The sequence below is a fragment of the Jaculus jaculus genome, chromosome 3 (genome assembly GCF_020740685.1).
Source record: "Jaculus jaculus isolate mJacJac1 chromosome 3, mJacJac1.mat.Y.cur, whole genome shotgun sequence".
Taxonomy (NCBI): domain Eukaryota; kingdom Metazoa; phylum Chordata; class Mammalia; order Rodentia; family Dipodidae; genus Jaculus; species Jaculus jaculus.
Genome location: NC_059104.1, coordinates 89,066,900 through 89,088,572, shown reverse-complemented (window position 1 = coordinate 89,088,572; position 21,673 = coordinate 89,066,900). Strand labels below are relative to the sequence as shown.

General features: G+C 40.5%; 1 protein-coding gene across 1 annotated transcript; it reads left to right on the top strand.

Annotated features, from left to right (window-relative positions):
- The first annotated feature begins 19,701 nt into the window (after window positions 1-19,701).
- On the top strand, window positions 19,702-20,652 carry LOC101602369 (olfactory receptor 143-like). Its single transcript, XM_004670568.1, has one exon. It carries the CDS (start codon window positions 19,702-19,704, stop codon window positions 20,650-20,652), a length of 951 nt encoding a protein of 316 aa, XP_004670625.1.
- Window positions 20,653-21,673: the final 1,021 nt, after the last annotated feature.

Below are 21,673 nucleotides of genomic sequence, written 5' to 3'. Positions count from 1 at the left end.
AACATAGAATCCTTTGAGACTCAAAAGTTCTACCCAATTTATAATTTCCCACAAGAGTTCTGGATTCTCAGGGCAGAATTTATGTGGATCCCTTTGGATTTCTCCTTATTTCTCCCTACTTGACTCCACAACAGGAAAATTTAAGGATACATTCACTGGTCATTTCTAGTAATTTTTAACAAGCCTCTGGGATAGCAGAAATAAATAATTAGTCATGGACTCACATATTACAATAGAGTTTTGTAAAGAAGCTGAAAAAATAAGTATAGGCATTAATTAGTCTGAGTTTAAAGCCAGACTTTAATTTCCTAACAATGAAACTGTTAGCAAATGATGTAAATTCTCTGATACTTTGGTCTATATTTATATATGCTTATTCCTATGTATATCTATAAAATGATACTGACGAAAGAGGGCTTGGATTGTAGCTCATTGTTAGAACTATTGCATTGCAGAAGAAAGATAAGAAAGATGAGGAGGAGAAATAAAACAGCAACTTCACTGTGCAGTTGTCTATGATTTCCATAACATATTAGAATTGTACTAAATAAATAAAAAGATGATCCATTGAGGGTGAAAGTTGCAGAGCCTGTGTTTACATCATGTGTTGTAGACCTAATGTTATGTCTTTTGAGACTTAAAATTCTCAGTTCATAAATCTGCCCCCTAGGGATGCTTAGTACTCAGAGTGGAGTGTTGGATGCTGCCTTCAGAATTCTCCTCATTGTACCCTAAAAATAACATAAAAGGAGCACAATCACTTGCTATTTCAAGTAATTTCCCTACAAACCTCTAGGATAACATTAATAACTATTAGACTCATTCATGTTAGCATGGATTCACATAGTACAAGAGAGTTTTGTAAAGAAGAAGCTAAAAAAATAAGTACAGGCGTTAATTAGTCTGAGTTTAAATACAGACTTTAAGTTCATAACAATGAAACTGTAAGCAAATGATGTAATAGCATTAATAACTATTAGATCGCTGTTTAAAATATATGATATAGCAGAGATTGAAAGAATAAAGATAGGTATTTATATAAGTTTATATGTAACTATAAATGAGGTCTCTAATACAAGGCAGGAGTGTGGCCTAATGGTAGTGCCTTGACCTAGTGTATACAGGGCCCAGTGTTCAATCCAAGATTCCCAAAATACACACACACACGCACACACACACTCACACACACGAAATAAAAGAGCATCTCATTGTATTGTTGTGGCAGTTACTTGACATGGTTGACATATTTTTAAAAGTAAGCCTGGTATATAAAAAGGCTGGTAGGGGCTGGAGAGATGGCTTAGCGGTTAAGCGCTTGCCTGTGAAGCCTAAGGACCCTGGTTCGAAGCTCGCTTCCCCAGGTCCCACGTTAGCCAGATGCACAAGTGGGCGCACGCGTCTGGAGTTCGTTTGCAGAGGCTGGAAGTCCTGGCGCGCCCATTCTCTCTCTCTCCCTCTACCTGTCTTTCTCTCTGTGTCTGTCACTCTCAAATAAATAAATAAATAATTTTTTTAAAAAAAGGCTGGTAGGTGTTCATACCTGTTTAATGTTCCATAATTTTTTTTCAGTGTGAATCAGCATTTCTTAGCCTTGTTACTGCTGACATTTGGATGTCATTGGGGTTTTGTGATGGTGCTGTTCTATATTTTGTGAAAGGCACAGCACCCCAATGTCTTGTCACTGCACGCCAGTACTGTACTCCCTGATACTACATGTACACATGCGCGCGCACACACACACACACACACCCCAAATGAAATTATCTCCAGTCACTGTCAGATGTCCATTGAGTAGTGTTGGGATTTGTGAAATGATATGTCAGAGTAAAGTGCTTTAGTACCCCGACTACTCTTTTTTTTTTTTTTTTTTTTTTTGAGGTAAGGTCTCATTCTAGTCCAGGCTGATCTGGAATTCACTATGTACTCTCAGGGTGGCCTCAAATTCACAACAATCCTCCTACCTCTGCCTCCTGAGTGCTGGGATTAAAGGCATGTGCCACGATGCCTGGCTCCATGACTACTTTTAATTGAAAAAATATATATCTGTGACCTTTCCTGCTCTTTTTCCTCCTGATTTACCAGCCTGTCCACCAAAAAAGGGGAGGGGGAATGGAGAGATTGTTTAGTGGTTAGGCACTTGCCTATGAAGCCTAAGGACTCCCAGTTAAGGCTCAATTCCCCAGTACCCATATAAGCCAGATGTTTAAAGTGGCAGAGTTCATTTGCAGTGGCTGGAGTCCCTCATGTGCCTATATTCCCCCCCCCCCCCCGCCTCTTTCTCTCTGTGTCTATCTGTTGCTCTCAAATAAATAAATAAAAATAAACAAAAAAAATTTTTAAAGAATTATTTTTCCTTAAGGTAAGCCATAGCAGGGACTTGAATCACTCCCCAAGGATCAAGCATAAAAACTTTCTGTTCTACACTTCTTGCTTCTCTCTCTAAGAGTCACTTGGCCATGAAGAAATTCTCTGGCCTTCCTTAGTTAATAGTAGATTAATCAATAAATTCTCATTTAAAAAGGGCTCTTAACATGTGCTCAGAAAAAAAGAATACAACACAGAGGGGCAAAGAGAAGACACAGCCTTGTTTGGATTTTTCTTCAACTTAGTATATTACAGGTTTCCCAATCATATTGCCAAGAGGCTACCTGGCATTCAACTTCACTATACATTATCCCATTTCCATGAAAGATTTTGAATGGAATACTTCTTGGTCTTTGATAGCCTAGTATTGGATTGATTACTGAGAGAAAATGTCTGGAAATTCCTGAAAGGTTATTTGTTAGTTTTTAACCTTGTCTGAGCTAAGTAGTAGAAGATTAATGGTAACATTCATGGAGCAAAACTTCTATTTATTTTTTTCAAATTTTAAATTAGATTTTCTCTGCTGCAGATAACATTTTTCTTTCTTGATTTTCGAACTCTGTACCACTATTTTTAATGAATAAATTTCTAATCCTCTGTTTGGGATTAAAGATCTGGCTATTTCCCAGAATACTTCCAACCATTTCATTTCTGTGACCCACCTTCACTACTTCTAAAGATTTATGGTGTCACATAAGTCAATGCATATTAGGAGGTATACATTAGAAACCAGGAGTTGCTTTTGGGTCCCCTCAAGTTGAAGGTTTATGTCAGAAGTCATGAGTATGTTACTAAATTATTTGCTTTCTCACTTCTAAAATGTGAGGAGTGCAGTAATTTTCCTAATATGTTTCATTACTTCAGTGATTGTACTTCTGAATAAATGTTCTCTTTACTCCATTTATTGAATATTAGTGAATTAGGAAGGAATAAAGACAAAATATTTCCATTAAGTCTGCCATTTTTACCAATGACCTTTGGCTGAATGGCTGAGCATACTGAAGGGTAGCAGTGAGCCCATGAGAGCCTAGAGACTGATGCATGGGGTCTGAACTCCTATGGACTTTCTTGTTTCATTATTTATGTTTAGCATGTAAGACGAAAGTCACTGTGAATAAGCAGAATGAGGCTGAGACCTTTTTGCTGGGGTTTCTTATTCTGATTAGAGACAAAACAAAGAAACACACTTGTATCACTATGACTTACTGTTTGTAAGTCATTTCACCCCTACATTCACTCCTGGAATCTGGCATTCTGGTCTCAAACCTAAACAATCAAAAGCTGGGATGAATTGATTATTCCTAGGATGAAACACACACTGCTACACCAACTACCATCCTTAGCTCCCGTGTCTCTTGAAGGCTCAGTAAGCACTGCATTGTGCAGAGCTGTGTTGGTGTTACTTTGTGTTGAAAGGCCCAAGAATTCAGAAGCCCAGAAATACTATCACGCTCCAAAGGGAGCTTAAGCGGGCCCCTGCATACCTCAAACTCCAGGCTTTACTCTCTGTTGAAAGCAAGTAAAGAATCCTTCTTCTCATTATATCAGAGCCCACTCCTAATATAAAACTAGGCAAAAAGGGCATGAGATAGCCCTCAAGGATGGGAAATGAGTAATAAAGTAAACCACTTATTTGGTTTCTGTAAATAGCCTGCACCATAAGCTGTAGCAGCCTGCCTCAGACCTCCAAGGTCATAGGAGACTGATACCACACTCAAGGGCCTGCGCAAATGCTGACCACCAAGGTCATAAGAGACTGATTGGTCCATGAGGAGCTTGAAAAAATTAAACTAATTGGCTTAGAAACTATGGAGTGGCACAAACTGACTGGCTCACACCCCGCAGGCTCCTGATATTAAAAAATGATTGGTCTAATGCACAGGCTTTGTTAGAAACCCTATAAAAACTGTTCCATTCCTGCCGGTTAAGATGGCGACGTAGGTGCCACGCCAAAGCAGCCTCGGGGGGAAAAAGACCAAAAAAACTCAGCAAAATACATGCTTTTACTAAAAAGTAAGGTGTATAGGAAATTGAAGCAACAGCGGAGAAGTAGAAGAGTTCCAGAGCATCCAGAGCCTGCACAGGCAGGAAAAGCGGCTCCGGCAGCTCGGCCAACCACCGCGGCCGCGGAGCACCAGAAAGCCTCCAGGCTCGGCTCCAGCCGCAGGAAAAGCCAGGTGCGGGAGCTTTCCCTCACACCAGCGCTCTCTGCAACTCGGGAAACGTGAGGGGAGAGCGGCAGCGAGCAATGGAGGAGCAGACCATGAGGTAGAAGAATGCTTGGAGCAGCAAGAGAACCAGAGCAGCTGCGGCTCCCTCCCCTCACCCACCACCTGAGCCCAGCTCCAGCAAACAGAGCAGCGGTCCCAGGACCCAGCCACGCCAACTTGGGCTGAGAGCGGGACCCAAGCAGGAGCAGAGTTCGGCAGCAACATCAGCAGCTCCAGCATCGGTAACAGCGGCCCCAGCAGCAGCAGACCCAGGAGTGGCAGCAGTGGCAGACTCGGCAGCAGCAGCTTCATGGGGGCAGCGGCAGTGGACCTAGCAGCAGCAGCTTCAGCAGCAGTGGTGGCTCCAGCAGTGGCAGCTACAGCAGCAGCAGAGGCAGCAGCAGCGGTGGGTCCAGCAGCAACACCTTCAGCAGCAGTGGCTACAGACCCAGCAGGGGCAGCTTGAGCAGCAGCAGTTCCAGCAGCAGGGGTGCTGATCTGCAGGGCCACACTTGCCAGGCTCGGTTTGCCCCACAGGAAAAGCAAGTGCCCAGCTCCAGAAATCAGAACAGCAGCCCAACGACCCAGGCAGCAACTTGACTGAGACCAAAATCATCCAAGGTAACTGGGATTGCACTAGGGAAGGGTCTCACTTGGTTGAAAGCTGACTTGGATCCCTCAACAGACCAGAAATCTTAACCTCTTTGTTGATAGAGGATCTGGTCGTTATAATAACTACTCTTGCATACATACTCGGGGCTGTTTTTGAATGAATGTGTACAGTGTTTAGTTAAATTTTAGAATCTATCTGTATTTTATTCCACTCAGCCTGCTTGAATACTCCTATAGCAGGGAAACTCAACCCCTAAGAACATCTTTGTAGATACTCTGAGAGTCTTAAGAGCCACACCTAACACCTTAAGCTCCTACCCTGAAAATATATAACATCAAATCAATTGATACAGCTAAGAATACACAGCTAGCTAGAAAATCCAAGCATTAACTTAATCCAAGATGCAAAAATATATACATTATAACACAAGAAACACTAAAAAGCAAGACGATGTAAATCCACCTAAAAGTATTAATGCATCAGAAATGTCCTCCAGTGAGAAAGAGTTAGAGGAAATGCCTGAGAAAGAGTTCAAAAGAATGATTATAAATATGTTCAAAGAGGTCAAAGAACACATCAAAACAATCAAAGAAGAAATCAAAGAGGAAATCAAAGGAATCAAAGAAGATGCAGGACACCAATTTCATGAAATAAAGAAGGCAATACAAGACATAAATAAGGAAATAGAAATAATAAAGAAAAACCAGTCAGAATTACTAGCAATGAAGAACACAGTTAATGAAATAAAAAACTCTGTAGAAAATATCACCAGTAGGATGGATGAGGGAGAGGGCAGAATATCTAAGCTAGAAGACCAGGTGGCAGACCTAATGCAGTCCAACAAAGAGAAAGACAAACTTATAGAAAAGTATGAGTGGGAATTTCAAGATATTCGGGACACTATGAAAAGATCCAATATAAGAATTCAGGGCATAGTAGAAGGAGAAGAACTCCACTCCCGAGGCATAGTAGGCGTCTTCAACAAAATCATAGAAGAAAATTTCCCCCAAATTGGGAAAGAGGTGCCAATGCAGATACAGGAAGCCTTTAGAACCCCAGCCAGACAAAACCCAGAAAGAACCTCTCCTCGCCATATTATAATCAAACTTTCAAACACACACACCAAAGAAAAAATATTGAAAGCAGTTAGAGAGAAAAATCAAGTTACCTACAAAAGCAAGCCCATCAGGATTACAGCAGATTATTCAACACAAACTTTTAAAGCCAGAAGGGCTTGGAGTGATATATTCCAAGTTCTGAAAGATAACAACTGTCAACCAAGGTTACTTTATCCTGCAAAGTTATCCATTCAAATAGATGGAGAAATAAAGATATTCCATGACAAAAGCAGGTTAAAGGAGTATTTGAAGACAAAACCAAATCTACAGAAAATACTTGATAGAATCCTCCATGCTGAAGAAAAGGAAAAGCACACATATAAGGAACCTAGAAAAAACAAGCAATACTCAAATACTAGTTAACAGAAGAGAGCGCAGGTAGAACCAGAAACACACACACACACACACACACAAATGGCAAACATAAATACACACCTTTCAATAATATCTCTTAATATCAACAGCCTCAATGCCCCAACATTGCTAAATTCATTTGTTATTCCTAAAAATTTCTGTACATTCCTCAAGATTTTCTCCTTTTCATGAGTCTATGTCGAATATAAACACAAACACATAAATACATATATATATACATATTTAAAAGCTGAGCAGCATTAGTAAGATTTGGATAGAATTTTCAATTTTTATTACTGATAATTGTAATTAAATTTTTCTGCAAAATTCTTGCTACAGATTCTTCTGATTTACTTTTAATCTATGAAACTGCTAGTTTTTTTGGCATATATTTTATCTGTGTTAGGGGATTGAAAGTTATTCCTCCACCACTGATATATTCATGAGGAAGAGGTGTTAAGATTTTTTCAAATGGTTCACATCCTCTGAAACAAGGATATGATATCATGTTATCTCTGACATGGAAGTTTTGCTTTAATTTACTCCTATTTATGGCATTCATGTTTACATTACTGCACTTTATCTTTTAACTAAAGTGTACTACTTCATATATAATACAGGATGCTTAAAAGTTTATATGTATTTCTTCTTCTAAGCCTTATACTGTTGCTTTCATACATATTAGGTCACTCTGTGTTATTCAGCATTTTTGTATGTTGTTACTGGTTGTGTTTTAAAGAATTAATTCATTTATAAATAGATTTAAATAAGAAGTCATCGTTTATTAATTAAGTTATCATTTCTAATGACCATCTTCGATTTATGTATACCCATATTTCTATCAGATTATCATGCTCTTCAACATAAAGGACATACTTTATTTCTTATTACAAGGTGGCAACTCAGCTGGTGACAAATTATGTAATTATTATAAGTAGAAATGCCTTATTTCTCCTTTGGTTTTGAAAGATATTTTCTTTAGCTGGTAGGATTTAGGGTTGGTACTGTGTGTGTATCTTTTCCTCTTTCATCATTTTAAGTAGATTGCTTTCCTTTTTATCTGTATTTTTTTCTGGAAAGAAGGATGCTACTATTCTTATCTTTATTACTCTGTAAATAATTCCCCTTTCTAACTGGTTGTTTTTAAGATTATCTTTTTACATTGCTTTAAATAATATGTTTATATTTTTTTCTTGGTATATTAGTACTCAAAACTCTTAGCTGATTGAGGTTCTTTAATCTGAGGCAACTAAGGTTTTCTTTACATAATTTCCAAATTGTTTCTGCCATCATTTCTACAGGTCTTTGCTATTGTTTTTCTTTTCTTTTTGTCTTTCCCTTTATTTCTTATGTTGTTTTTTTTTTTCTGAAAAGTATCACACTATGTAATTATGGTGGTTTCAAACTTACTATCCTCCTACTTCAACATCTGGAGGGCTAAGTACTGTGATTATAGTTATGTTTCGCCATGCATAGACCTACAGTATTTTTCTGTTCTCCTTTCCCTCTTTAACAATTCTAATTGCACAAACACCAAAGAATTTAATGTTGTCTCTTAACTCCGATTCCCTAAACATTTTCATTCATTATTATCTTCTCTATGTTTAATATTTTAGACAATCTATTTTGCTAACTCTTCAGTTTCAACTCTCATGATTATCTCAAATACCAATTAAAATATTGTAATTATATTTAAAAAAAAATCTGTCCCATTCCTGCATACGGGGCTCTGCAGTCCTCTACCCCTGTGCGGTGTACGACTGTGGGCCCCAGCACTCTTGGAATAAAATCCTCTTGCAGTTTGCATCAAGACCGCTTCTCATGAGTGATTTGGGGTGTCGCCATATCCAGGCAGAGTGTGGGGTCCTTGTTTTGGGGGTCTTACATTTTGGGGGCTCATCCGCGATTTGTGACCACCCCTCACACCCGAGAACCAACTTGGAGGTGATGGGGACCCCCCTGGAATGAATGTGTGCTGGCCAGTGTTTCTGTTCTGAGTGTCTGTTTTCTGGGACATCTGAATATGTTTTCTGGGATGCGCACTTTCAGTTTTCGGTTTGCAGCCATCCTCTCGGGCCGTAAGGAACAGAGGACTGTGATCAGCAGACGTGCTAGGAGGATCACAGGCTGCCACCCTGGGGGACGCCGTAGGAGGTAAGGAGAACCAGGGACGCCTGGTGGTCTCCTATTGTCGGTCAGAGGACCGAGTTCTGTTGTTGAGGCGGAGGGAGCCTCCGCGGCCGTCAGATCCTTTTGCCTGCTTGTGGAGGACGCGGACGGGCCGCTGATGTCTGAATCTGTTAGTCTCAGTTGTGTGCGTTGTTGTCCTTTGTGTCTTTGTTTACAGTTTTTGTCATGTGACAGACGATGATAAATGCCCTTAACTTGACTCTTGACCATTGCACTGAAGTTAAATCTAGGGCCCATAATTTGTCAGTTGAGGCTAAAAAGAGACCCTGACAAATGTTTTGTGCCTCTAAGTGGCCAAATTATAAGGTTGGATGGCCATCAGAAGGAACCTTTAATTCCAAGACTATTCTGTCTGTTAAAGATATTATTTTTCAGAATGGACCAGGCTCCCGTCCCAACCAGGAAGGATTTGATGGACAACCCCTCGCCATGGATCAGGCCGTGGCTGAATAAACCAAGGAACTCAAGCTCCAGAGTCCTGACTCTCGAAAATGCAAAAACGCCCTCTCCTGAGGGAGCCAGACCTCCCCCTTGCATCTATCTCGAGATTAAAGAGCCTCCGGCTTGGCTGGAGACTCAGCCCGCCCCTCACCCTTCCCAAGCTTCTGCCCCTCACCCTTCCCAACCCTCCGCCCTCCACCCTTCCCAAGCCTCCCCCGCCCGCCCTCCCCAAGCCTCCGCCTCCCAGCTTGCCCAAGCTTCCTCCCTCCACCCCTCCCGAGCCCCTGGAAATGGGAGGGCTGGCCTCAAAGATGTGGAGCTGGAGAGATGCTACCCCGGAGGGAGCAAATAAAATTGTAACACTGCCGCTATGCGAGGCAAGTCCTCCCATGCTGGGGGGCCAACTACAACCCCTCCAATATTGGCCTTTTTCCTCTGCAGATCTTTATAACTGAAAAGCTAACCACCCCCCCGCCTTTTTCAGAGGAACCCCAATGCCTCACGAGGCTGATGGAATCTCTTATGTTTTCTCATCAGCCTACTTGGGACGATTGCCAACAACTGTTGCAGACACTTGTCACAACCGAGGAATGAGAGAAAATTTTAATAGAGGCCAAAAAAAAAGTCCCTGGGGCCGATGGGTGGCCCACACAGCTGCAGCATGAGATAAATATGGGGTTCCCTCTGACTCGCCCTGTTTGGGACCGCAATACGGCTGAAGGTAAGTAGAGCTTAAAAATCTATTGCCAGGCTCTGATGGCAGGTCTTCGAGGTGCCTCCAGAAGGCCCACCAATTTGGCCAAGGTGAGAGAGATGATGCAGGGGCCAATGGAGTCTCCCTCAATGTTTCTTGAGAGGCTCATGGAAGCATTTAGGAGGTTCACACCCTTTGACCCCACCTCTGAGATTCAAAAAGGCTCAGTAACATTAGCTTTCATAGGACAGTCAGCTCCTGATATCAGAAGGAAACTTCAGAGATTGGAGGGATTAAAGGAAGTTGAGCTGTGTGATTTAGTAAAAGAGACAGAAAAGGTATATTACAAAAGGGAGACAGAAGAGGAAAAGGAGCAAATGAGAGAAAGAGAGAGAGAAGAACGTGAGGATAGAAGTGAGAAAGAGAGAGAATAAAGGGAGGATAGGTGCAATAGACGACAAGAGAAAAATCTGACCAGGATCCTGGCCACAGTGGTAAAAAAAAAAAAAAAAAAAAAAAAAAAAAAAAAAAAAAAGGAGAAAGGGAGAGAAATATTCAAAAGTTTAGGACAGGCCCTAGGCAGATAGGGAACCTGGGCAACAGGACCCAACTTGGGCAAGAGACTGCCCTAAGAAGAACAGCAAAAGACCTAGGGTCCTAACCCTTGGAGAAGATGAAGACTAGGGAGGACGGGGCTCAGAGCCCCTCCCCGAGCCCAGGGTAACTCTGAAGGTGGAGGGGCAGGGTTTGCAACCCTAGCAGCCCCCCTCTATCCACTAACTAAAGAGAAAGGAAAATTCATTTGGACCTCTGAACACCAGGGGGCATTTGATGCCGTCAAGAAGGCAGTATTAAGTGCGCCTGCCCTAGCCCTCCCTGATGTGACTAAACCATTCACCCTTTACATAGATGAGCGTAAGGGGATAGCCCGGGGAGTCCTAACCCAATATTTAGGGCCATGGAGAAGACCCGCTGCCTACCTATCAAAGAAACTTGACCCTGTGGCTAATGGATGGCCTATATGTCTAAAAGCCATAGTGGCAGTGTCCACATTGATCAAAGATGCTGTTAAACTAACTCTAGGGCAGAAGATAACTGTCATTGCCCCCTATGCCCTGGAGAGAATTGTCCAGCAGCCCCCAGACCGATGGATGACTAACGCCCGTATGACTCACTACCAGAGCCTGCTCCTCACCGACAGGATAACATTTGCCCCACCTGCCATCCTCAACCCCGCTACTCTTCTGCCTGAAGAAAAAACTGATGAGACAGTGACTCATGACTGTTATCAACTGCTGGTTGAGGAAACTGGGATCCGAAAGGATCTTACAGATGTCCCACTGACCAGAGGAACATTAACCTGGTTCACAGATGGAAGCAATTACATTGTAGAAAGTAAGAGGATGGCTGGGGCTCAATAGTAGATGGAACACGAACAGTCTGGGCCAGCAGTCTGCCAGAAGGCACTTCAGCACAAAAGGCTGAGCTCATGGCCCTCACACAGGCCTTACGACTAGCTGAAGGAAAGTCTGTGAATATCTACACGGACAGCAGGTACGCTTTTGCTACTGCACACGTACATGGGGCCATCTACAAACAGAGAGGGCTACTTAGTTCAGCAGGAAAAAAATTAAAAAAAAAAAAATTCTAAGTTTGCTAGAAGCTCTACATCTACCCAAAAGACTGGCCATTATGCATTGCCCTGGCCACCAAAAAGCCAAAGATTTTATCTCCAAAGGGAACCAGATGGCTGACCAAATGGCCAAGCAGGCTGCCCAGGAGGTCAACCTTCTGCCCATAATAGAAAAGCCAAAAAACCAAAAAAGTGAACAACAATATACCCCAGGTGACTGGCAAGAAGTTAGAAATTTAGGCCAGTTCTCCGAAACTCTGGAGGGGGCCTGTTTTACCTCAGAGGGAAAAGAGATTCTACCTCAAGCAAAGGGACTAGAGTACGTTCAACATATACACCGCCTAACCCATCTGGGGGCCAAACATCTACAAAAACTGCTACAGATGTCTCCTTACCATATTCTGAGGTTGCCAGAGATAGCTGGCTCAGTAGTCAAGCATTGTGTACCTTGCCAGATGGTCAATGCTAATCCCTCAAGAATGCCTCCTGGGAAGAGGCTAAGGGGAGACAGCCCAGGTGCTCAGTGGGAAGTAGACCTCACTGAGGTAAAACCAGCTAAGTATGGTAATAAGTATTTACTAGTTTTTGTAGACACTTTTTCAGGATGGGTAGAGGTTTATCCTACCAAGAAAGAAACCTCAACTGTGGTGGCTAAGAAAATACTGAAAGAAATTTTCCCAAAATTTGGGATACCCAAGGTAATAGGATCAGACAATGGTCCAGCCTTTGTTGCCCAGGTAAGTCAAGGACTGGCCAAAATATTGGGGATTGATTGGAAATTACATTGTGCATACAGACCCCAAAGTTCAGGACAGGTAGAAAGGATAAATAGAACCATTAAAGAGACCCTCACCAAATTGACCACAGAGACTGGCGCTAATGATTGGATAGCTCTCCTACCCCTTGTGCTCTTTAGGGTCAGAAACACACCAGGACAATTTGGACTAACCCCCTATGAATTGCTATACGGGGGGCCTCTTCCACTGGTAGAAATAACCTCTATACATAGTACTGATGTGCTGCTTTCCCAGCCTCTGTTCTTTAGACTCAAGGTGCTCAAGTGGGTGAGACAATGAGCTTGGAAGCGACTCCAGGAGGCTTACTCAGGAGAAAGAGACTTACAGGTCCCACATCGCTTCCAGGTGGGAGATTCGGTCTATGTCAGATGCCACTGTGCAGGAAACCTTGAGACTCGGTGGAAGGGCCCCTACCTCGTCCTACTGACCAAGGATGGTTTGAGGGATGGTTCAACAAGTCCCCCTGGATGACTACTCTGCTTTCCACCCTGATGGGACCCTTAATGGTTTTACTCCTGATGCTTTCAGTTGGGCCTTATATACTTAAAAAGAGTTTTACTTTTGTTAAAAAACGAGTAAGCGCGGTCCAGATCATAATACTTAGACAACAATACAAGGGCCTTCAGGGCAAAGAAAAAGCTTACATTTAGTCCTTCCAAGTTCTAGGATTAGAGCTATTAACAAGAGAAAAAGTGGGAAATGAAAGGCCCAAGAATTCAGAAGCCCAGAAATACTATCACGCTCCAAAGGGAGCTTAAGCAGGCCCCTGCATACCTCAAACTCCAGGCTTTACTCTCTGTTGAAAGCAAGTAAAGAATCCCTCTTCTCATTATATCAGAGCCCACTCCTAATATAAAACTAGGCAAAAAGGGCATGAGATAGCCCTCAAGGATGGGAAATGAGTAATAAAGTAAACCACTTATTTGGTTTCTGTAAATAGCCTGCACCATAAGCTGTAGCAGCCTGCCTCAGACCTCCAAGGTCATAGGAGACTGATACCACACTCTGCTACCCCCACCCAAGGACCTGCGCAAATGCTGACCACCAAGGTCATAAGAGACTGATTGGTCCACGAGGGGCTTGAACAAATTAAACTAATTGGCTTAGAAACTATGGAGTGGCACAAACTGACTGGCTCGTACCCCGCAGGCTCCTGATATTAAAAAAATGATTGGTCTAATGCACAGGCTTTGTTAGAAACCCTATAAAAACTGTCCCATTCCTGCATTCGGGGCTCTGCAGTCCTCTACCCCTGTGCGGTGTACGACTGTGGGCCCCAGCACGCTTGGAATAAAATCCTCTTGCAGTTTGCATCAAGACCGCTTCTCGTGAGTGATTTGGGGTGTCGCCATATCCGGGCAGAGTGTGGGGTCCTCGTTTTGGGGGTCTTACAGTGTCATGTATATGTAGAGCTGCTTCTATTTAAGTGACAGGAATTCAAGTCAAACATGCTTCAATATAGCAGCCTATGCTGCCAAAAATATGTGTTACTAATAATTCAAAGGTACAATAGATTCCTATATGACAGGGAAAATCATCATATTGAAGCATCTTTGACTCTCTCCACATTTGATCAACTTGACTTAAATCTTGGATGGGCTTCCCATACAGTGCAAAAAGGACAGACCACTAAAATTCTCAAATAAACTATAATTTCACAGACAAAATAAAACACTTTAACAGTAATTCTATCAGAAAACATGTCAGACAAATAATCTGAGGAATACTTATCATGGTTCTGCTGCTTCTGATGATTGGTTAGCGTCACATTATGTGATGTAGGAAGATACTCTACAAATGTCATAGTAAGTTGTTCCCTGTATCAGAAAGGCTTTGGCCAATAAAATAAATGGAACTGAATCTCATGCTATTTGCTACATGTTCGGTATGGCCAAAATAGAATTTTAAAACAAAGAGTTAGTTATGTAGTTATGGCAAGAGGAAGGAGCTTTAATCTCCTCATTATATTAAGAATGGTGTCGGGAGCCATTTTGACTGGACTTGTATCCATAGCTCTAGGCTTCTGGCAGCAAAACTATAGCAGCCTACCTGTAAGCAAGATTATGTATATTCAGCCATTTGGCTGGTCTTTTGTACTGAGAAGTGATTGAAATGCAAAAACTCTGTAACAGGAAGTTTTTTTGATAGGAATTTGTAAAGCTCATAAAATCTTTGTCCATGGAAAAACTGTTGGTAAAAAGATATAAAAAAGAATGCTGTGAAATAAACCATGTCTTCAGTCCTGGCTTGAGGCCTTGCTTCAGCCCTGGACTGAGGTTCATGCTTTCAGTCTTTCTTCTGTCTTTCCTTAATTCTCACTCCCCATCAGGCTCGAACCCTTTCAGCTGGCAGGCTCTGGCAGAATGGAAAAAAAATTATAAACTAGAGAATATAGCTGCTGTCTCTAGAATTAGTAAAAAACATAAGAAAGGTGACAACCAGATTCTAAAATCTGAAAGGACAGACTCTATAGGATTCCTGTTTGGAACAAGTGAGGGAATAAGCATATCATTACTCTGCAATCCCTTGTTACTGTTATTTTGGCAACAAAATGTAGAAATGTACATATTTGCTTCAAAAATATACTAGTGCAGATTCTTAGGGGCAGGTAGCATGTGCTGCAGATATTGCCAGTCATAAAGACAACAAAAATAAGAACAAAGAAGTCAAGAAGGTGAGAAAAGAAAAAGAACTCAACATCAAACAGTTTCAGTTCTGATTTAAGCTTTATACAGCTTCTAAGTAAAGCATATCATGAAATGCTTATGCCTACGGCCATAAGAGGATGTTTTTGAAAACCATTTCAATATTTAGTATGAGAACTGTCAAATATTTTGTAATATAGTAAATATGTACTTTTCTTGCAAAATTACCAATAATGAAATGCATGAGTGTCCATGTTGCTTAAGGAAAATGTACTTACTTATTTCAAAATTTGTGAAAAGTACCAGAGAGGCAGAAATAAAAACTGAGATAAGATTGACTATAAGAAGAAGGCTAAGCAAGTCTACTAAATTGCACTTGAGACTGTCAGAAGATATCACATATATATGAAGAAAGGTTCTTCATGAAAAACAGCAAAAATATTTAAGGTCCTTTGACATCTGTGTCTCTTTCGAATTTTCACTAGCACATTGATCAGTACAATTTTGACATCTTTGTTCCACAAACTGTAGATTGAGCACGGGAGCCACACTGGTGTAGAAAACAGAAAATATTTTTCACTGATCCATAGATCCAGATAAATATTTAAATACATGAATGCTGCAGACCCAACGAAAAGACAAATTGCAATGATGTGAGGGCTACAGGTATTGAACTGAAGACTTTTATTCTGCCTTGAGTGGATCTGATGTGCAGAATGCTAGTGATGATGATGTAGATTAGGATGTTAAAACTGGGGACTGTGATATTAATACCTAGAACAATGAGAACTTCTACCTCATTAACATAGGCACTGGTACAAGAAAGTTGGAGTTGGGGAAGTATGTTACACAAGTAAAGGTGTCATTGCAGAAGGTAAGTCTGGGCATACAAACTCAGTGGACAGAAGCTTCAGCAAACCCCATCCTATAAGCAGCGAAAGAGCACTGAACAGGCCTAAGGGGACATGGTGACCTTATGCAGCAATGGATTGTAGGTGATGTCAACATATATCATTCAAAGATGACAAAAAAGAGAAAGAAAAACTGATGAGTCATGCATCCCACACAGGAGATAACATTCTTCTTGGGGACAAGGTTCAACAGCATTTGGGGAATAAAAACAGAACAGTAGCAGAGATCAAAGCTCTCCTTGCTAACACGTGTGCATAACATAGGAACTGGTCAGGACACTCAACATTTTAATTACTATTTTATTTACATGTTTAAGCTAAATATAACAAAACAACTTCATTCTGAACTGTAAGATACACAGGTATGTAAAGTATCAGCCTCCCTGCTGATGAGTTCATCTGCAATGTATGTCTCTCACAAATCTCCTTTTCACCTGCCTTAGTTTCCTGGGCCCCACTCACCTTTCCATTATTCTACTAGACACCTCAGTTTCCCTTCAGTGACTAGCAAAAAATGAGAGTTCCTCTGATGCAGATGTCATAAAATACTCTGCCTCCCAGAAAGTTGTCTTTCCTATGAATGGCTTGTAAATTCCACTGTGCAAGAATTTATAATGTTAATAGTGATAAGAAGAAATGTTTGGTAACTTGAGATTCATAATTAACTACATACCCCAGTATCTCTATACATTCTCCTCTACTCCATTCTAGCTAGCCACAAGATGAAGAAAAGTTAACAAATGTGTTTTCTTTTGACAAGTGAATGAAAGACAAATATAACACCCTGGGGTGTTATTATATTATCTGGCAAATGTGAAAAATGCATAATGTATTCTTATGATATGCAAACTCCTTATATGTGCAGCACATATTTTTTTTAAGTTTAGAAAGATTTTATTATAGTGATTATAGAGTTTAAGAGAGGAATATAGTGCCCCTGCACAAAAGGAGGCACAAGTGGGGTTCCCAGAAATGGAAAAGCCCCTCCACCATTTATTTATTTATTTATTTATTTATTTATTTATTTACTTATTTAAGATATACTTAGTATGGATGCATCATGTGTTGGTACCATTGTTTTCCTCATCCCTGCCCCCATTCTGCTGAGGACCCTTCTCAGTGTGGTTGCAGGTATTCTTCATGGGGTTGTGGGTTATACATTGCAGGAGCAGCAGTCAGTTGTTGGGGGAAGCAATGCCCCTGAGCATGATGTTCTAACCAGTAGCTCTTACAATATTTCTGCCCCCCTCTTCTGCAAAATTCACTAAGCTTTACTGGGTATGTTTTGAAACTAGTTCAGTGATTAAATCTTAGGAGCCTCTGGATCTCTGCTTTGGTAAGTACAGAATATCCTCAGCTTCTGTCTATTTTACCAAGTCACCGATTGTCAGGCTCAACATGGAAGCTGCCAACACATAAATTTTAAAGAAAAAAAGCAAGTCCCACCTTACCTTGATGTTGTGCTCTTGAGGATGAATCAAGCACAGTCAAGGTTCTGATGAAAGAAACATGAACAGTGTAGTCAGAGATCTTGCTTTGTTTGGAGCTTCTTGTTAGGCAGTGAAACATTTGTCTCAATTCTGGCCACATAAACAGTGAGAAAAATGAGTAGAGACTGAATGAATTTACCCTGCTTCCTCTTAGAGAACTCAGCTTTGCTTGCTATGTGTGTCTCGTGTCTGCTTTCCTGGAGGAAGCTCTGTCTCAGGAGATATTAGAGATGTTTGCAGTCACACAATCTTGTTGTTTAGTGGCAACAGTATCTTAACATAGATTTCACAGTCCCAGGGTTCCAAAAGTCACTATGAAATAGAGATAATACTACCATTTAATCATATACCAGGATGGTGTGCTACAGAGGTGACACCAAAGACACCATGCCAAAAGGACATGGCATTTGTTTAAGGCTTATATATCATTTTCACTCCATTAGAAATCCAGGAGTGAGTCTTCCTTAGGGTTTCCTGATGGTGATCAATTAAAAAGTCTTCAGCAGGGGCTGGAGAAATGGCTTAGCAGTTAATGTGCTTGCCTGCAAAGCCTAAGGACCCAGGTTCAATCTCTCTCCAGATCCTATGTAAACCACAGATGAGGCAAGTGCAAGATCACATATGCCCAGTAGGTGGCACAGGCATCTGGAGCTCAATTGTAGTGGCTGAGGCCAATTTCTCTTTCTCTCTCTCTCAAACAAATAAAATAGAAATAAAACAAGAAGTCTATTATGGTGTCTACATTTTACATCATGTCATGACAGTTGATATAACCGTCCCATGAGGAATTGCATAGTCCTTTGGATATAGATGATCAAACCTTTTACAGTCATTTACAAAGAAGTAAGTATAATTAATGTCATTAACATTAACTGCTTATAATTGTAGATAATGGATTTCTTTTAATTTAAAAGTATGTATAGTTTAATATATTTTAGTTAATTATATAAAAAACACACTGAGGTAGTTTTTTTAGTTAAATTTTTCAGAGTTTGCATTAATCCCTCAGATGTACATAAGCTAGGCAGGAACATTACCATTTTACATAACACAAACCAACTTTTAGGCACTATATGTATATATGTGTGTGTGTATACATATATATATATATATATATATATATATATATATATATATATATATATGTATACACACACACATACAAGAATAAGCAGATACAATTATACAAAAACAAAGGTTTGAAAAATATATAGTTTCATAAATAAAAAGTGAAAAACCCAGGGTTGAAAGCATAATCTCTTTGTACATTTGTTGTTGTAACAGTCTAATGGTATTGCTACAATCGGCTAAGTACTACAAATCAGGAAAGAACTACAAATGGTGAATAAGCATGTCCCTAGACAGTGCTTTCATAGAACTGTGCAGAGCATAATGAAGAAGATGACAAAGGGGACCATATAGAGCACTGCCCGAGGGATAAGGTAGTCCTGGTGGTAAATTATATATTGAAGAGAACTTTAATCTCAAAAGATCCAATGTTCATCCTATAACACTTGTTTAGTCATTACTACCATCAGAGGATTTATTCAACGTAGGGGAAATTGATTTTCAAAACAGAATAATTATCTGTACTTCTAATAAATATTCTCAAAAAATCCTAATGTTGAAATAGCTTCACTTGAGAGAGATGATGCTTTGAAGACTCAAATATGATGCCTATTTTGTTTTATGTATATAAAAAGAAACTTCTGGAGAAATTCTCAAATAAAAGTCTTGACAGATTCCCCAGTGTGAACTTCTTTAACAGATCACAAACGTGACTGTATTGATGATCTTTACCTGTTTCATTATTAGTAATGCTGACCTCTCAGGACATGGAGCTTTAATAACAGGGAAGACTCCAGGTGAAAAAAAGTTGAGCCCTGAATAATATTTTCTTGAAATGTTTTCTTCTAATACAAAGCTATATATGTCATAGATTCTGGAGAAAAAAAAGTTATGTATTTCTTGCAAGTCCCATTCCTTAGTAAATGCTAAGGAAAGGCGGAAGGAATGACTGTCAGAGGCATTGGTACCTCCATCAACTTCTTTCTTGACAGAATGAAATATGAATGGGAGAAGAAGACATGAGGATTCCTCAGAACTCAGCATAGGGAGTCCTGCTCTTTGCCTTCTGTATTCACTCATCACCAAGCTTCCAAACCAGTCCCTCTAGGTCTCTCTCTGAAGACAAAAGTACAGGATTGCTTGTGAATATCTCCTTCAACTCTCTTTCTAAACATGCCATTCAGGAAGCAAATGGCTGTGGAGAATGACTCCTCTGTAACAGAGTTTATTCTGAAGGGATTAACAGACCAACCTGAGCTCCAGCTGCCCTTGTTCGTGCTGTTCTTGGTGAACTACACAGTCACAGTGGTGGGGAACTTGACCCTGATGAATCTCATTTGCCTCAATTCTCACCTGCACACCCCCATGTACTTTTTACTCTTCAACCTGTCATGCATTGATTTCTGTTATTCATTAGTGTTTACCCCCAAAATGCTTATGAGCTTTGTTTCTGAGAAGAATACCATCTCCTTCACAGGATGTATGACTCAGCTATTTTTCTTCTGCTTTTTTGTCAACTCTGAGTGTTATGTGCTGACAGCCATGGCTTATGATCGCTACGTGGCCATTTGTCAACCACTGCTCTACACAGCCATCATGTCACCTGGAACCTGTTCTCTGCTGATGTTTGGGTCATATTTCATGGGTTTTTCTGGTGCCATGGTCCACACAGGGTTTATGATCAGGCTTGACTTTTGTGATTCCAACATCATCAACCACTACATGTGTGACATCTTCCCTCTCCTCCCACTCTCCTGCAGCAGCACCTATGCCAATGAGCTTGTAAGTTCAGTTGTGATTGGCACAGTTATCATTTTATCTAGCCTTATTATCTTAATCTCATATGCTATGATCCTTTTAAATGTCATTCATATGTCATCTTCCAAGGGTTGGTCCAAAGCCATGGGCACCTGTGGGTCTCATATCATAACTGTTGGTCTATTCTATGGGTCTGGACTTCTTGCCTACATCAAGCCATCATCTTCTGAGTCTATTGGCCAGGGGAAATTTTTCTCAGTATTTTACACTCTTGTGGTGCCCATGCTGAATCCTCTCATCTATAGTCTCAGGAACAAGGATGTCAAACTTGCTCTGAAGATAACTATGAAGAGACTTAAAAAATGATTGACTTTAATCCCAGCACTTGGGAGACAGAGGTAGGAGGATCACCATGAGTTTGAGACCACCCTGAGACTATATAGTGAATTCCAGGTCAGCCTGAGCTAGAGTGAGATCCTATCTCAAAAAAACCAAACAAAAATAAAACCTTATTGAACCAGTGATGCTTCCCTTAGCCCCCACACCATGGATTTTTTTTTTACATTATCTTTCTTCCATTATCTTCTTACTTTCCATCTTTGTATATTTTGATAATATTTCTACCATAATATCATTGCCACCATGCATTACAACTCTGTGTGTGCCTAGTTTTGGACTTGAGTCATCCAGCTTTGGGGTGGCTCTAAAATTAAGTCTGTTGCCTATGTTTGATCATGACTCTATTCTTTATCTTTCCATACCTATAGATAGCATCACTGGCCATTGCTATTTCAATAGCTTCTCTAACAAAGAAAATGCATGAAGTTGTATACCTTATATTGCATTCATTTTTTTCTAGGTTTTATGAGATAATTTTGTACATACATTTTCTGTCTCACGGTTTTATTACCTACAAATTTACTAAAAGATTATAAAATGATATCAAAATTTTAAGAATCATTCATTGTACTTTTGGCAATGATTCGTGTATGTGAGTTGTGTAAGTACAGGGGTGCACATATCATAGCATATTTGTGGAGAATAAAGGACAACTATTAGGTGTCAGTTCTTTTTTCCACATCACTTGATGCAGGGTCTCTCACTGTTAATTGCTCTAGTCATGAGGCTAGCTGGCCAATAAGGTTGTAATGAATTCTTCTGTCTCTGCCTCCCTTCTCCCCATATACATGTTAGGATTATAGACACAAGCTATAGTATCTAAATTTTATGTGGAGTCTAGTGATCAAGATTCAGACAGGCGTATTCTAAGCAGCAAGTGATTTACCCATGGAGCCATCTCCTCAGCATGGATCTTAGCCTAGACTGTTATATTATCATTTGTAATAAAATACTGTACTTCATTGGAATAAGGCTTAATTGTTATTGT

Excerpts from the sequence above, each read along its gene's own strand:
- LOC101602369 (XM_004670568.1), top strand. The coding sequence starts at position 19,702 with ATGCCATTCAGGAAGCAAATGGCTGTGGAGAATGACTCCTCTGTAACA.